This window comes from Manacus candei, unplaced genomic scaffold (genome assembly GCF_025592945.1).
Source record: "Manacus candei isolate 608988 ecotype Guabito, Panama unplaced genomic scaffold, ASM2559294v1 h1tg000014l, whole genome shotgun sequence".
NCBI classification, from domain to species: Eukaryota; Metazoa; Chordata; class Aves; order Passeriformes; family Pipridae; genus Manacus; species Manacus candei.
This window is the reverse complement of record NW_026138062.1, coordinates 34,032,936-34,050,274: the sequence shown is the minus strand read 5'-3', so window position 1 is coordinate 34,050,274 and position 17,339 is coordinate 34,032,936. Positions and strand designations below refer to the sequence as shown.

At 40.4% G+C, this 17,339-nt stretch overlaps 1 protein-coding gene across 4 annotated transcripts in view; it reads right to left on the bottom strand.

Annotated features, from left to right (window-relative positions):
* Positions 1–2,606: 2,606 nt before the first annotated feature.
* Positions 2,607–17,339, bottom strand: part of LNX2 (ligand of numb-protein X 2) — a 57,505-nt gene continuing 42,772 nt past the window's right edge. For all 4 annotated transcript variants that reach the window (XM_051779022.1, XM_051779026.1, XM_051779024.1 and 1 more), the window contains exons 5-10: positions 14,757–15,128; positions 13,107–13,253; positions 11,715–11,892; positions 9,768–9,999; positions 7,842–8,000; positions 2,607–4,979 (exon numbers count right to left, since the gene is read on the bottom strand). In XM_051779022.1, coding sequence (XP_051634982.1) covers positions 4,844–4,979; positions 7,842–8,000; positions 9,768–9,999; positions 11,715–11,892; positions 13,107–13,253; positions 14,757–15,128 — 1,224 coding nt within the window. In that variant the 3' untranslated portion in view covers positions 2,607–4,843. The remainder of the gene's footprint in view (positions 4,980–7,841; positions 8,001–9,767; positions 10,000–11,714; positions 11,893–13,106; positions 13,254–14,756; positions 15,129–17,339) is intronic.

Below are 17,339 nucleotides of genomic sequence, written 5' to 3'. Positions count from 1 at the left end.
TGTGCCCAAACTGCAAACCCAGCTCATTTGGCTTTAGTGGAGCTGCTCATTGAGAAAGGGCTTGTGGAACCAGTCAGATGGCCGGGCCTGCCCTAAAGCTGCTTAAGGTTCAATATCTGCCTGTTTAGGGGCAGAAAAAAAAGCATTTTGGGTCTTGCTGCCTGGTAGTTTTGCACTGTCATACACTGGGAGTAAAACAGAGCTGCTAGAGGAACTCCCTTCACAGCAGAGATTATTCTGCGTGCTATGGATCCATAGTGTTAGCAAATCTAGCTCCAAGACCAGAGTTAGAGAGAGCTCCTGATGTGTTTACATCAACCCTTGCATTTGCATCTTAAAAAGAAAGGGGTGGTTGTTCTACAGACCACCTCCTCGCAAGACCCCCAAGACTGAGTCACCACTGGGACCACTGATTCCCACGTAGCCGAAGCTACTATTCCCCACTGTGGCAGGCTGCTGTGGGATGCAAAGTGGCCTCAGTACCATTATCTCTTTTCTCTAAACCTGAGCCATGGTCTCTACAGGGTCTCTATAGCTGTTTGCTGCAGCTAAGACAGGGTAGGAAAAGTCTGTGCGGGGAATTGAGGCTACTACCACTCAGGAAGGAGAGTGAAGAGGGGCAGCCCCTCTTAGATACAATATTTGTCCCCAAGAATCACAGAAGAGACTTGTGGCCTTCCATTTCTCTCCCATTTCCTCCATGTCCTGTGACGGGAGCAGTTGGCTCTCATCCGTCCTTCGGCAAAACCAACTTGGCATTCCCTACTGAGAAGCATGCTGTTTCTGCTTGGCTGTGCTTGCAACCCACGGACTCCTCCAGCCAGCCTTTACCAGCATAGCTAACAACAAAAACAACCCCCAAACCCAAACACATTTCTTCTCCTTCTAAAACAGCTTCAGGCACAGTGAATGCCATGGCCAATGCAGAGCAGGCTGCCTTTAACCGGACTCTTGGCCCAATTTGATTTCTGAGTTGTCTGAAGTTTTCTGCATGACTCTACAGGAGTTCATCACCATTGTGTCAACTGCAATGCATCACTGACATAGGTGTTGCATCCATACTGCACTGCTAACATTCATGAGACCTATCTATGTGATACGGCAACAAACAGAAGGACAACACCAACATTTAGTCAAGATTAAGCTTTCTTACTCATATAATGTTATTTGAATTGTCCCAAAACTATGAAGCCTAAAGCCTTCTCCATCCTCTGGGCAATAAGTCATCTAAGGACTGTTCTTCACTAGCTGGACAGATTTATGTCAGGTATGACAAGGTCACTTCTGTCTCTCTTTTTTCTATGTGTCAAGAGAGAACCACTTTTTAGGTGAGTAAGCTCGCCCAAAAGTTGCCTGAGACAATTGCGATAACGATGTTCACTGATCTTCCTTGGTGTTATAACATCTTGGGCCATGTGGCATCAGACATATGTGGTCTTAACTCCATTTCTGCTGCCACCACCCCTGCCCAGCTTGTCATACACATACTTTTAACTCGGCATGATCCTACCTTAGCTTGTTAATAAATTTTTATGATCCATTAAAATTGCCTCACAAGCAAATGATCAAGTTCCTTAACTAAAAGGAATTTGCCTTGCTTCTGTCACACTGTATCTGAGAACCAGGCTTAGATTTTGATTATACTCACCCCAAATCTATTAGGGAATTTGCAAATATATGAATTCTTAATTCTTCTGTGATGTTGATTTCCCCCCTCAGTTGCTCCTGACTCTAAACAGAAAGTTTAGAGTGGCAAATGAAGTACCTTCAAATTTCACTTCACTGGCATGCTGTGAAGCAGAATAAACCATTTTACATTCCTAACTGAGATCCCTAGGGTCGTTTGGGAAAGTTGTTCCTCCCATGAAGATCCAGCACACAGGTGACTAAGTCCACCACCTTACACAAAGCTCTGTGCACCTCCAGGTGCAAAAATGAACTCATTCATCTGTCCGTAAACCAAACCTCTGGTGGTCCAGCTCTTACCTTACAGAAGTACAAGACCTCATAGTCTACTGGCAGACATGAGTGGTTTCTTCTGCATTTCTGTACACAGGCACAGTTTTGTGTCAAAGCAACTCAACTATTCATAACCCACTAACTACTGCAAGGAGTAAGAATACAGACTCTAGGCAACTTTACGGCAATTCATTAAGAAATTGCTTTTAGACTTGTTCTAGCATTGCAGACATCTAAAGATAGAGCATACTTGCCTGCAGGAGATGGAAACTGATAACCAGGAGGCTCAAGTTTTCACTGTAAAACTGATGTTTCCAGCAGGACTGTCTCCTTGCATCAAATCTCTGCTGTGAAAACATCCTCAAGCTGATCAGTACCAGCTGGCACTGAGGGGGAAAGAGGAAATGCTACTTGTGGCAAAGTACCATAAGGCACAGATCTTACCCCCACTTCAGAAACACTTCTCAGCACTGAGTTCTAGTTAAACAGCTGGTATATTGCCCTGGCAGGATGAGCATGCCCTCAGACCCTTTTGGTACATTCGTTAACTGTAATTTATGATAAATCACGGCAGGAAAAATAACCTTCAAACTGAGTCTGGATTGAGCTACCCGTATCTGTTGCAAAGAGTGAGACAATACTTTGAGTTATTACAATGTGTAGAATGAACTTTTATTTTCATTCATCCTTCATTAATACCATACAATTAGATAGCAGTATCTGGAAAAAAAATAAACTTGAAATAATTTAAAACAGAAGGCACAGAAAACCAAACCCAACTATCAGCTACAAGAGAAAGGGGAAAAATGTTTCAGGAAGCGAATTTATTCTGAAACGTTTTATCACTAAATATTCTGATCAAAAGCTACAGCACACAGAAACAAAACTGCACAGTATAAGCTAACCCATGCTTTTGTTACATATAACATATAAAAGGAAAAAAAAAATCTAAAAATATCTTTGCAGAATTTTGAATGAAAAGTGTAATTTTTAAAATAAAAAATATTAAATCTAATACATATGTCAAAAACTTCCCTAAAGTCTACACTAAGATGTACTTTACAAAAAAGTCTGCATTAAGGGCAAAGCATACAGTTAAACACCATCTGAGGATGGGAGCAAACTTGTTCTCAAATTAGTTAGAGTATCAAATAAATTTGGTGTTTGTTTCAGAAACAAGGATTCTCACTACAGTAATATACTGGAGAGGACATTCTTTTGTATTTTAGTATTATGAAATGAAACTGATAGTATACATTACAGAGAGGAATAAACCCACTTCACTTACATGAGCTTTTTACTTTTTTTTTCTTTTTCTTTTTTTTGCAAAAGAGTAACTTCATTTCTTTTGAAAACAAAGCTACTGGAATTAATGACATGCGATAATATGCCCCAATATTATACCAGCTAAGTCTGAAAATAAAGTTCATGCTTCACAATTGAAATATGCTGTGACTCTCAAATACATTCTCTGGTAATTAATAATACAATACAGAGGTCATTCAGAAAATCAGTTCCGGTTGGGAACCTGGTTTATAAATGAAGCTCTTTTGCAAATACTGAGAACACTGACAACGCACAGGGTTAGCTCCAGGTCAGCACACTTTTCTGTGCTCCACCCGTCTTTTCTTACACAAATGTGTGCTTAGCCTGCAAATATCATGGAAAGGCAAAGTCTAGAAGTTACAGGTTCGTTTGTAAAAATACTAAATACAATCCAACACAAATAGTGTTACCGACAACTTAATAGCAGGTGCTCTCTAAAGGGAAAAAAAAATATCCTGAAATGCAAAGAGATCGTTTCAGCATTTGATATCAAGGCATTTGCACATTTGTCAGCAGATGACAGAGTAAGAGTGAACTTTGCAGTTGGACTTGAAATCAAAGAGTCTTCCTTCTAGCCTGCCCACCTGTAAACCATAACATATGGTTTCTTAATAGCTTGCTTTTTTCCCTGGAAATAATTCTCTCATTTAGAAAGTACAAGTCAAAGTATTGTTTCCACACTTGAATAAAGACAGCTGACAACTACAATAGAAATGGTAAAAATGATCTTCATAAAAATGTTCATCAAAATTCTCTGACATAGCAAAACATTCATTTGTGAAGTAAAGTCTAATACTGCAAGCCATTTACTCAAAGGCGACCTTGGGCACGTGTATTCTTGCCAGCATTGCAATGGTAATTACTTCCATATTTCTTGTCATTATAGGGTACAAACTCTGTAATATATTAAAGTTTCCTAACAAAGAGTCCAATTATTGCACTTTATAAAAATTCCAGTAATATCAGGCTTTTGTCCTACTTTTCTATGAACACTGATGCCCTGCAAAAAAAATCTGGGGGACCAAGTAATTTCTGATGAGTAAGATGGAATACTTGAATCAGTCTGAAATATGGAATCAAAATTGGAAAGGCTTACAAAATGAAGAGATGTACCTTTGGAAACAGGTTTTGATTCATAGCAGCAGATAAATGTGTCATTCTGGAACTGACACATGTTCTCTTTGTAGGGAAGAGCGGTCACATGTACATTTATATATCATATATAACTTGAGGACTGTGCAGAGAAACCCAAAGAACTGCTAAGTTCTTCTGCTGACTCTACAAGCCTGATGAGAAAAACTCAATGACAACCATAGTGGAGTGGGAGTTCCTCTGTGAGCTTGTGTACATTTGCATTTGTGTCAGCAACAGACACAGCAAACAGAAAAGGCTGGAAAAATATACAGAGTAAGTCTGAGAGGCCTGTAAAAAAGGAAAATACAGCAGTTTTGGCCCTGCTTATAACCAGCTGTATTAATAGGGGAAAAAAAGATAGAGGAAATTTTTGTGCCAGCTATCTAGAAGAAGATGCTGCTTTGAACAGAAGTGATTCACACATCTATATGAGGCTTCCAGGCCAGCAAATCACAGTTAAAGTCACTTTGTTCCTCTGCTCCTTCAGCATGGGAACGAGTGCAGAATGGCTCATTCCAACCGTGGATAGTCCATTTACAGCAACAATCATATCACCACACCTAAAAAAAAAACACAAGAAGAAAAAGAAAAAACGACATTATGAGTCCTGCTCTGCTGTAATTAGTACACACCAACAAACAGCACTGCACTGCTGGGGTTTGCATCAGGCTGGAATGGTAGCTAAAAAAACCCAAAGGGGTTCAAATTTTAAGTCTGTCCTACGACTGATAGATATATCTGCTTATTGCAGGAGTGTTGGACTAAATGACCTTTAAAAGATCCCTTCCAACTTTAAAAATATTCTAGGATTCTATGAAACTTATCTGGGAAATTCCCAAACTGCTAAAATTCAATTCTAATACAAAGATAGTTCTGTATTAAGAACAGACCTAGAGGGAAACGTGAAAAGAGCGAGTTGGAAAGACCTAATGGAGTCAGGAGAAGATAATGAGGTAGCACGTGCATGACAGAAGCATTTCTGTTTGTTTGTGTGGATTATAGCACATTTACACCAAACATGCCTTTACTGTAGGAGGTGTAAGTAAAGATACTTATGGTTACCAACCAACCACATCCCAACCGAGAACCTTGTTTTCAGTGGCTTATGATTTTGTCAAATATAACTGTTTGGCTTGAAATCTCCCTCAGCAGATGGTTCAACTGAGAAGTTGGAGCATCTCTGTGTTTTGAAGCAGGGAAGAGAAATTTTGGAAGGTGCTGCTTGCTGGCCCTGAGAAAATTGACCTCAAAGGATTAAGTTTTGTTTTTTTCAGACACTCAAGAGAAACTTCAAAAAGGCACATAAGTCCTTCCAATGTCGAGCTTGTTCCATCTCCAGACATCTCTTCTTTGTGACTTGAGCGTGGTGTTTGGCATTCCCCAGAGCAGTTGAACATGACCTGGGAGATCAAACGGGACTTTTCCCGAAACTGATCTTCCCAGTTATTGGAGGCACCGAAATGGGTGGCAAAAAGATGCTTTCCTGAACTCTCCCGGTGCCCTCCACCTGGCTAGAGCAGAGGAAGAGGATGCAGTGTGACCAGTCAAATGTGCGTTCAGAAGTCCTTCTCTGTCAGAACCAAGGAACCACATCACCCAAACCACAATGCTACGGTTCACTGAGTGGCATCTCACTCACCCAGCCTTTCTGCTGAAGTCATTTCACCTTCTATAAAATCACACTAGACAGATCATGTAAGCAGAAAACTGTCTAAACTATTCAGCTGTAAAGTTATTTACCACCTTCCCTTCTAGCCTAACAAAACATTTAGATAACTTAAACAAAACAGAACAGCTTTAAAGAGACCTGCCCCACAATAACTCAAGATGCAGATTCTAAAGAGCTTTCCCTTATTAATGGCCCATTTTTAAGTCCATATTCTCAGCGAGACAGTACATTTGAACCAAGGGTACTATATCACAATATCACACGAGCATCTTTTCCATTCTTTACAAGGGGCTAAATGTGACCATGCTGACTCTTCCCCCCTTCTTAGGAATGATGCCTGAATTTCCATTTGTGTGAAAACTTCTAGTTATTAAGTCCTCAACCTGAAATTATTTGAGTTGAACTGAGATCTTTACTTTAATCCAAACTGTTCCACAGTTGGAAAAAAAAAAAGTAATTTTGTGTTCAGCCAAGTTATTTTTTCATTTATTTATTTAGCCATTGAACTGAAAAATCAATTACTGTCATGGCTCTAAGCGTAAGCACATTTTTTCCTAAGTTACTTTGTAAGCAAATCTACATGTAAAAATCATGCCATGAAACTTCAAGTTGCATATTCTTGACTGCCACCTTCACAAAATCAAGTTTATGAACAAGAGAAACTTAAATAGGAATTTTAAGTCCTAGTTCTGAACTAATCCTACATGAGGCTAAGATCTGTATCTGGATACTAGACCTGGGGGCTGCATCCAAACATAACGTGTAAGTAAAATCATATAATTTTTAAGGTTAGAAGGGACCTAAGGAGGTCTGCAGTCCACCTTCTGCTGCAAGCAAGGTCAGCTGTAAGATCTCACCAGGACTCTCAGAGCTTTACCCAGGTACGTCTCAGAAACCTCTAAGGGTAGAGACTACACAACTTATGCCACTACCTGACTATCCCCAGGGGAAGTAGTTTCTCCTTACAGTCTCAACCTTGTTTGTTCAGTTTGTGCCTGCTGTCTCTCATCCTCTTGCCCTGCATCACTGAAAAGCTCAGCCTCTGTCTCCTTGATAATCTCCTTCTATGTACTGGAAGAGGCTGTTGGCTGCCCCTGAAGCCCTCTCCTTGTGGGGCAAGTGCTCCAGCTCCTACCACCTCAAGGGCCTCTGCTGAACTTGCTTCATTTATCAGTGACTTTCCTGCCAACTAATGACTCTCAGGGCACTGCCATGGGGACTTGATTCCTTAACAATCTTCTCAGAGATATTTTTCATCTACTTTCTTGCCCTTCCATTAAAGCAGCAGCACCCATCTTCAGTACCAGGGTTTCCAGCAGTGGCTTCAGAAAGTTATATGAAAGGACAAAAGATTTTTCCCTACTTTACAGAGATAAGTTCTTATTTCTAGCTGTTCTCTAGGAAGACAAAAGCTAGCTAGTTCTGCACATATACATTGCATTTCTCTTGGCCTAAAGAAGAAATCTACAGGGAGATGGAGACAGCAGGTGACATCAGCACCACAGCTGGGGAGGAGCACAGGAGAGGCAGAGATGTCAGCACAACCATCCTCTCTGACAGATATCCCTTCCCTGTTAATTCCCTGCATCACACTCATCACGGAGGCAAAGCGCTACAGGGCTGCACGATCCCCCAGCACAAGATCCTACAGTGTATTTCTTTAAACAATTAGTTGCACCAGCATGTAACTATTTAAAAGTGGTTTGTTGCTGTTATTACTATTAGCATTTCTACCACTATTATATTAGCTTACTTTAATCTTCCATCAAAGTACGCAGGAGTCCCAAGAACAATGGTTTTAATGAAGAAAGGCTGGTTTGTGTGGTTCTCCTCATAGCCACCGACGATGCTGAAGCCCCAGCTCCCTAAATTGCTCCGCCGCAGTACTACATCATGGCAGCTATGTAGGCAGCTGTGGAATGGAAGCACAGGATAGCAAGAGAAAAAGCTGTGTATAATTTTACAGTAGGCACAACATCTGCTGTCTCACCATTACCACTGTGTTAAGTGTGCAAGAGAAGGGGAGGGATGGTGATTAGACTTCTGTTCCCAGAGTAATTTTGCAGTATTCAAACCAATTACCAAAAAACCCCACAATCTTGAGACAGGAAAGTGTTTTAAAAGAAATAATGCAGTGCTAGAACAATTACTTAAACACAGTTAACTCTGTAAACTGACAGTAATAGAACAGCATTCTAGAGCTTTTGCAGGTGGCAACAATGTGGGTGGAAAATTGATACCTGATGTGTTTAGTTCGAGAGTCAAAAATGCAGAGTGTTTTTCTTCCACCCCCAGTCAGTTTAGGCTTTTTCTACTTTAAGTAAAAATTAAAATTCCATACACAATCTTTTTTACCTCTGAACTGATGCATCACCAGTAATGAAAATATACACGACTAATCATTTTATTACACAGAACATAAATAATTCAGATCACGCTTTACTAACTGTCCTGCTATATGGTATCTTCTCTAGTGAAAATTAATTCTTGCCAATGAAGTTGACAATGACCGTAACCAAAAAAAGAACCAAAAAACCCCTCAAAACACAGACATTAACTTTTGAGTAAAAAGAGGCCAAGTTCTTTACTATTTTTAAGAACAGCAGCACAATGCATAACATAACTTTAGGAGCCATACATGGGCATCTGTGGTATAGAAGAAATAACCCACTGCTGAAGCATAGAAAGGAGTACTTTTACCAGAACTGAGAGTCATTTATCGAGATTAGGTAACTTATTTATACTTGAATAAAAGAGAAATTAATTGACAGTTAAACTAAGAAAAAGTGAAATCTCTGGAGGACCAATGCATAGTTAGTTCTGTTATCTTTGGCTGCATTCTGCAACCAATCTGTCTGGTTGTTGTTTTGGTTTTACGCTTAAAGTACAGACCTAGTAACTCTATCAGAGAAAAAGGAATTAACCTGCATGCCCTGACTGAAGTTAATAACACTATTTGCTGTAGCAGAAGCTCTTCTTGATAGCAAGCAATGCCAGAATGAGTTTATAGCTGCAGCCACATGAGAGTGAAAACCAAAGAGTACAAATGAAACATGATGTCCATCAGATTACAGATTACTCGAGGGGAGGGAGCTCACTGCAAACCTTGAAGAGTTTTTGTGTTTGGAAGAGATGGTAGTGGATTCTTGAAAAAAAAAAAAAAGATGGGGATTTATAACTATAGGTTCATCTGTGTGTCTATAGTTACATGGCTACAGTCTTGACAAGGGATGTGTCAAGAGTGTCAAACGGCCAAAGCCTAATCCAATATTCTGAAGTTAAATACCTGGCCTCATAAATTCAGGTAGTAGATTAGCAAAGAGACACATGGGTATATACTTCGTATTTTTATTAATGATTACTCTGGTTTTAGGTATTTTACAGAAAGTTATTATATGATTAAACAATATAAATGATGAATTGTGTTCAATGAGAAGATTCCACATGGGTAGTCACTATGATTTGTGAAGGGACGAACCCAGTCTATTCACCTTTGAGTTTCCCAAGGAAACATTGCTCCTGCTCACAGTCTGCTTCATAAGCACATTGCCAACGAAATATAGTCAGGCAGGCAGAAATAATGGCAGATGTGTTGCAACTAATAAGGTCTCTGCTTCTTTATCTCTCTTGGACTTAGCTTAAAACAGCTAACTAATTACTCTACTGATTCATTCCATACCTTGGAAGTCCCAGCCACATGACCCATGATGGTGACCAGCTAGCATCATATTCATTTTCACTGATGGTACTCAATTGCTCTTCATTAGCCTGGGGCTGTTCTTCTACAATCTGGACTTCCAGGGCTTTCAGGGCAACTATGGAAGAGGCAGCACTAGCTTTCAGCATGGCCACGGCCTCGCTGTGACTCAGGTTAGTCAGATCGATGCCGTTGATGTTCAGCAGTACATCACCTGTTCAAAGGCACAAGTGAGACCACATCAGTCTGACAGTCCTTCCTACTGACAGCACCTCCCATGCCACAGTTTCATTTCATATTGTGTTTTTTGGACCTGAGACAGTCTGAACTAACAGACTGGGAATGTGAACAGCTCTGAAGCCTTACATTGAGAGTTCAAAACATTAATGTATTGGACTATTAAGCTGGATTGGTATAATTTATTTCCCCATAACACATCAAATACTGTGGCTTTAATTGTATACTGCCCTGAAAATTTGAAATAGAAATTATCTAAGCATTTCACCAGCTCGGTTGCAACTGCTACTGAAGATGCCATGACAATTGTTTCCAGTAGTGGATCTTATGTTCACTCTAACCTTACAAGTGAAGGAAGAATGCTGGAAGGAACAATACAGACACCTCAAAGTAACCGATTTTTGTAGATAAGCAGGGTTCCACAGAGTGTTTTAAGTTATCTGTTTTCTAACTTGTTACTTGGGAGAAGAAAATGGAATTCGAAATCTACTGGAAAGTTTGGTATAAAACCCAGTTAATTCAAAGAAAGAAACTGAGCATCTCTATGAAGATAATATGGAAAGAGTCGAAGCCACTAAAAAACCAACCAAAATTAAAATTTAACTTCATAGTATTTTTTAAAAGTCTCAGGATGAAAACAAGAATGTTACTAACTATTGAAGCAGCAACAGTTTCCTTTTTTTACACGTCTCACCGATGAAAGCCAGAAAAAAACAAAGCAAAAGTGTGAACACCTGGATCACATTCGGAATAAGACTCAGTTTTTAAAAGGTTTTTCCTCCCAGTAGCTGCTGTGGCTACTTTAATGTTACACAATGAAAGAACAATAGTACTTCTTCTATCAAGTGTGTTTTTCATCACAGTACAGAAAAAGAAAGCATACCTGCTGGTGTGTGGGTGTAAATCTCCCTCTCTCGGGAGCATATAAGGATGCTCCCACACTGTTCTTTTTAAATGTACAATCTGTGAAATTTTTTTCCTAAATTTCTTTCCTAAAACATTCTGTAATTCTGTGGACTGTGAATTGCAGATATATTACAGGCAGTCTTTGTTTCACATACAATACGTTTTAATCATCAAATGCTTTGCTATCAGTCATGCAGGACTGCCTTAACCTATGCTGAGTCTAACCTCCTTGTTCCCTTCTGCAAAGCCAAGGAATAAGGGCAGGTGCTGCAACACTTCTGAAGACCAGCAAACCCAAGAGAACACATTTGGGAACTAGGATCAACACTGATGTGGCTTCTGAGGTAAACTTAGCATGGGTAAACTGTGGCCTGTCATCAGAGCATCTCTGCTGTTCAGATATTATACTGGGGAGCAGAGATTTCTTGGACAGAGATGTGGTCCCGCCCACTACATTAAACACAAAACCAGGATGTGTGTGCTACAGAGCAAAGCATCCCACCAGACCAGCAATCAGGGAATTACTGCCAGCTTTAAAGAATTTAACCAGACATTTCCTGGTCTTATCTGCTTCCCCTGCTATCACACTCTAAACATCCCCTTCCCAGAAAAGGTGGAAGTGTGATACTAAATACTGTATTTCTATTACTGAATCATGAAGAAAAGCATCCATAAGCATTTCCCTACATCTGTGGAAAGACTTTTTGACACCACCTGACTCCACAGAATGTAGTCATCAGAAAGCAATGAGAGGTCACCCATGGCACCAGGGAAGTCAAACCCCACCTCGTTTAATCCTGCCGTCTCTTGCCAAACATCCGTGAGGCTGCACGCTTGTCACAAAGATGGGCAGTTCGCCACTTTTGCTGCCTCTGCCTCCTGCCACTGTCATTCCCAGAGATTCATGTGGCTCTTTTTTCACAGTAATGTGCTTTTCTTGGCATGTAACACACTGGGAGAGATCCTGTTTGATAAGGATAAATAACATTGTTAAAACTAAGGAAAAAAACCAACCAAACAAAACCCAAACTCCAGAACAAAACGCAACTAAATACACCCCAGAACTACACTTTAGCACTTTAACAGAACAATTTAGAAGGACTAAGTAATGGAAATCAGCTTTGGCTGAATTTCCTCCAGATCAGACTACCTCTCCCTAAAAAAACCCCAAACTAAAATAAAACCCAACAAAACCCCCATGGCATGTAGATATTTAAATATAGATGGAAAGTTTATAAAGGCCTATCTTGAAAATCTCAATCTAGTTTTAATTAACATCCTACACTGGAACAGGCTCAATTTTAGGACGACACTAGAAATTCATACGGTCAAAAGACTGCAGACAAACCAGAAACAAATCTTTTCGTGTCATGGTGAACATCAGCATGATGTTCCCAGAACTGTCCAGAACTACAAAGAAGCTCCTAAGAAATGAACACACATGTGTTTTCATGATGACAATAAGAGACCCTTTAAAGCCCTTATACATCATGTTTTCTTTTGCAGCTGGTATGTAGACTCTCCAGAGCACAAACTAAGGCCAATTGATGCTAATCAACTTCTTAACAGTGAGAAGTTGTATTTTTCTAACTACAAGAACATCTCAAGCAGAGGTTTTATTCCTGCAGGTCTTCCAGATAATTTGACATTAGCTTCATGACAGTCTCCTCGTTTTGCCTTTCTCTCCCTGCTTGAGACAATGCAGAACTCAGCGTCTTGCAGCCAGGACTGTTGACTCATGGAGGAGATGACACATTCCTCCAACATGCTCTTTATAAGCTGGATCGTGGACACCACACCTCCTGTCCTTCCTGGTTGAAGCTAGCACAGTGGCAACAAAAACGTAACATTCTTGAATGACAGTTCTTCCATGCAAGAATAACACATGAATCACTGTCTTAGACAAGGAAGGTCTAACAACTACAGCTGTATGAGCTCATAGAACTTGCTTCTTTCACTGCAGTCCACAAATCCCAAAACATACTGAAAAGCTGTTGTGTGTCTTTTGTTCCCAATCCAGACACGATGCAGGACCTGAATACTTGAAAGTCATCACAATTTTTTTTCATTAGGTAAAAAAGAAGATATAGTCCTTTCTTCTAGTTTTGCCCTGCTACACACTTGGACCATCACATGAGTAAAGTGGTATTTATACCTCCAAGAAGGAGAAACACCAACCTTATGTGAGTTAGGTCTGCTGTGAAACAGCTGCTGGGACTGGTGTTGGTGTGAGTTGCTGTTGTGAGTTCCGGTGTCTCGGATAATACTGACTGTCTGTGACTTCAGGGGTCTAGAGATGATCAAATTCACTCTCTCCCCACTAGCCTGTTGAATACATAAGACAAAGTCATCAAGTTTGATAGGATATTGATTATTAGAGAGGGAAGAAAACATGAAAAAATGTGAAACAAGACAACAGCAGAACTTATTTTCCAGTTCCTGCTTAGACTACACAGTTCCTTACTTGCTTCTTTTTGCAATTCTCCCCAAAATGGAGGGGATATTAACACTCTTCCCTCACCTCTGATGTTACATCTACATCAAGTGGAAATCCCTTGTCAAAAGGACCATTGCTCAGTTTGTGTTACAAAGCTTCAAACCTTAAAATTCACCCCATTCCATTTGCATTCTTCATGAACTTCAGCAACACATAGCAATAAATGGAAGAAATGCCTGTGTGATGGCTCCAGATCTGCAGATTTTGGTCAAAAGCTCTGAACACCTCTGGTACTTCCCAAAGACACATCCAAGAAAGACATTATACATGAGCAGACCATCAAATTCTGGAGTTTGGGGAATATCAGGAGACTCAGTTATCAGATGTTAAATAAAACATCAACTCTTTCTATTGCTGCAAAACCACACCTTAATAGATAAAAGTTACCCAATGTTAAATTTCAATCACTCTATATAAAAATTGGGAACTGAAATTACAATTCCCAAGATCATTGTTATTTTCCTTTCACTGCAAGGAAAGTTCTTAAAATTATTCCTGAAACAAATATTTACTACTCATTTGTATCAGAGTTCTCTGTGTGGTGCTGGGTTAGGCAAAGATGACTGCACTACACTGCAAGAACCTACTACTGGTATATTCCAACTTTCCTAAAAACAGAGCAATTTTCACCAACATCCCATCAGCAGGAAGTAGCAAAGTGTTGCAGCTGTTTCCTTACAGACTGGGAGAAAGGCATAGAGTAAAGGTTTTCCTGTGGGAACAGGGAAGGGTCATATGTCACACTGCATCAAGCTTTGGATAACAGTCGTGTCCAGAGCAGAGCCAGACATGGGGAATAAACCCTTTTGAACACTCAAAAAATGAGTTTTACCATGCAGAACTCATGGAAGACCTATATTAGACTTCCCAGCTGCCACCTGTTGACAGCAAGAAGTCTGACAATTACTTTCCTGTTCCAACTCAATTCCATGCACAGGCAAATCAATACAAAATAAAGCCCACTTTTACAGAGCTTACTGGCAGATTAAAATACAATACATACATAAATAGAATAAAAATAATCCTCTTTTTTTTTCTGCTAAGCAATAGGCTACAATAAGCTACTCTGCTCGCTCACATGAGCCATTTTCTAACCTTCAGGCTGCATGCCAGGGAAGACTAACACACTTTTCACTTCTGAGGAAGTGATGTTCATCTGTTAGTTGCAAAAGCAGATCCTGTTCTGCACTATTATTTCCAGAACATAGATCACTGCAATTTGTACTGCCACAGGCTTTTAGGCATTACATGACTGATTCTGTCTGGGACAGACTCTACCCCAGGCTTTTCCCAAGAAATAAAGCTGAGCTCAGGTAGGGAATGCAAATTACCTGTATAACCTGAGCAGCAAGCTCTGGTGTCCCATGCTTCAAGTCATGTCCATTAATTGCAAGAACGCGGTCGTTGCTGCAGAGCCTGCCATCCTGAGCAGCCAACCCCCCTTCCAAAAGGTCGAGAATAAAAACTCCTGGCTCATCTGTTCTGCGCACGAGCTTAATGCCGAGCTGCTCGCTGGAGTCACGCTTGTGCAGCGTCACTTGGAAGCTGTCCTCCCGCAGGGAGCTGGGGGTGTCCCCGTGGTTGTGTGTGCGGCTGCCGAAGCGCCTCTCCCTCAGCACTGTGAGGTGCAGCACTGAGCAAGGCTGGGAAAGCACAGCTCGAGCATGGTTGTGAGACACGTTGCTGATGTCAAAGCTGTTGACCTGCAAAACAACAACAACAACAACAAAAATATATCAGAAATATATATGTTCCTGGTTATGGAAATAAAGTCCTTTCCTTTCTGAAGTAAATTCACTCACTGCAAAACCAGCCTTAGAGCAACCTACATATCTGACCCTACTAGACTTCCTCTCTTGTCCTTCCATCATCTCCTGCAAACTCATATTGGCTGCTCAATTTAAAAATTTATTTTTAGGTTGGAAAAGACCCTTAACATCATGAAGTCCAACCGTTAACCCAGTACTGCCAAGTCCACCACTAAACCATGTTCCCAAGTGCCACATCTACAAGTCTTTTAAACACCTCCAGGGATGGTGACTCCACCACCTCACTGGGCAGCCTGTTCCAGTACTTAACAACCCTTTTGTGAAGAAATTTTTCCTATCTAATCTGAACTTGGTACACCTTTAGGTTTTTTCCCACAAAAGTGACAACATCTTTCTTGCATCGAACACCCTCTGCCATCACAGGCCAGGGGTTTTGTTCTCCTTGTTTCCTATACTTATCTTCCTTAGATCTTTAACACTGTTTGTTCTCCAGGCCAAGAACTTTGGCTTTCAGTGTCAAGCCCAGCATCACTTAAAACTGTAAAATAATAGCTATAAAAAGAATACATAAAAATCTCTGAAGCAAGCTTGTGTCTTACAATAAGCAGTACCTCCACAACATGAAAAAAAAAAAACCAACAAACCTCAGAATCCAGAATAATGAAATTTGTTTATTAGGATTGTGGAAAAAGGTGGTTGTCCTAATTCTCAGGTCTTAGCGCGAACTTTGGTGATTTTCCACAGACTTTACCTAGGTCAGAGTTTAAGACTTCTAAGCTGTATCCCTCAAAATCCAGTTGTAAATGAAAAATGAATTAAACTTTCCTGCCTTACAACTAAGAATTGTGTTTGGCCCACTGATACAAAGATCAGTAATCTTCAGTCATTTCTTGTAGAATAAGGTAAGAACTGACAGTGCAATGAGATTTGGCAGAAAACAGAAACACCACAAAAAATCAGCACAAGAGCTGTGTTTGCCTTGTCCTGTAAAAAGGGATTCAAAGTCAACACTAAAGCTTCACCCTCAGAACATACTATTGTGCCTTAGTGGAGGAACCCCTGCCCCGCAATTTCAGCAGACAGAAACTAACATCAAATGATCTACACTGATCTGCCTTACCTATGCCTTCTAATGCTCCCCATTGCAACCTCAGTAAAAATATAAACTTGCAGCTTCTCACCATCTAATAGCAATATTAAAGCTTAAAATGTCTGAGGAGAAAGGACCTAGAAATCTATGTACAACAGCTGCCGCATTTACATCACACGTCTGAGCTGAGGGGCTCCGAGAGGTCTGTGCCAAACCATTTGGCTGTGGTAGTTTCAGAATGGTGAAGGGGCACTGTACCCTCACTGAGCCACCCCCAGCACAAAGCCCAGCCAAAGCCACTGCTGCCAGCGGCACCACGAGCTCAGACACCAAACCATGGTCATGTCCTGCTCTGCTACTGCCCTGAGACAGGCTGTAACCCTGGGCAAAGGGAAGAGGGACATAGCTAGGAGAAATAACATTTAGAGCTGCCCCCCACAAAAACCACTACGGCTCATCCATCAGAGCCCTTAAATTAAGTCCAGTTTTATTTTTAGCTGTCTCTAGCTAAAGTAAATACATAAAAACAGAAGCATTCAAAGGGCACAAAGAATACATGCAATAAAATGTAATTCTTCTTTCTACAAGGCAGTTCACAATTTCAGAATAAAACAGCCTTAGCATTTCTTGGGGAAAGAGATTCTCATTAGGACATGCTTTACGTGAATTACAGTCACAGTCCAGCATAAAAAAGAGACAATTTTTAGAGCACTTTGAAAATGTTAGGCACCTATCTGTACCTTGCAGACAACATAAACTTTTATGGAGCTGTTACAAAATGCTGTTCCCACAGATCTTAAAAGGGTAATACTTCTCATTTGACCGGGCAAGAAAATGCTGAGTTTCACCTCATAGTCCTTTCTGGCTTTCTTTTAGACCTTTACTGCTCATAAAAGTCCCTAAAGACATTTTCAGAAATATCAAACCAAAGTATGCATGGTGGGCTGCATCTAACTGTACCCAACTACAGACGCCAGAGAATGAGTCTGGTCATTTTAATATAACAGCTCAGCACATGCACAGGTAAATTCAAAGAAATAAAGGTATTGTAACTT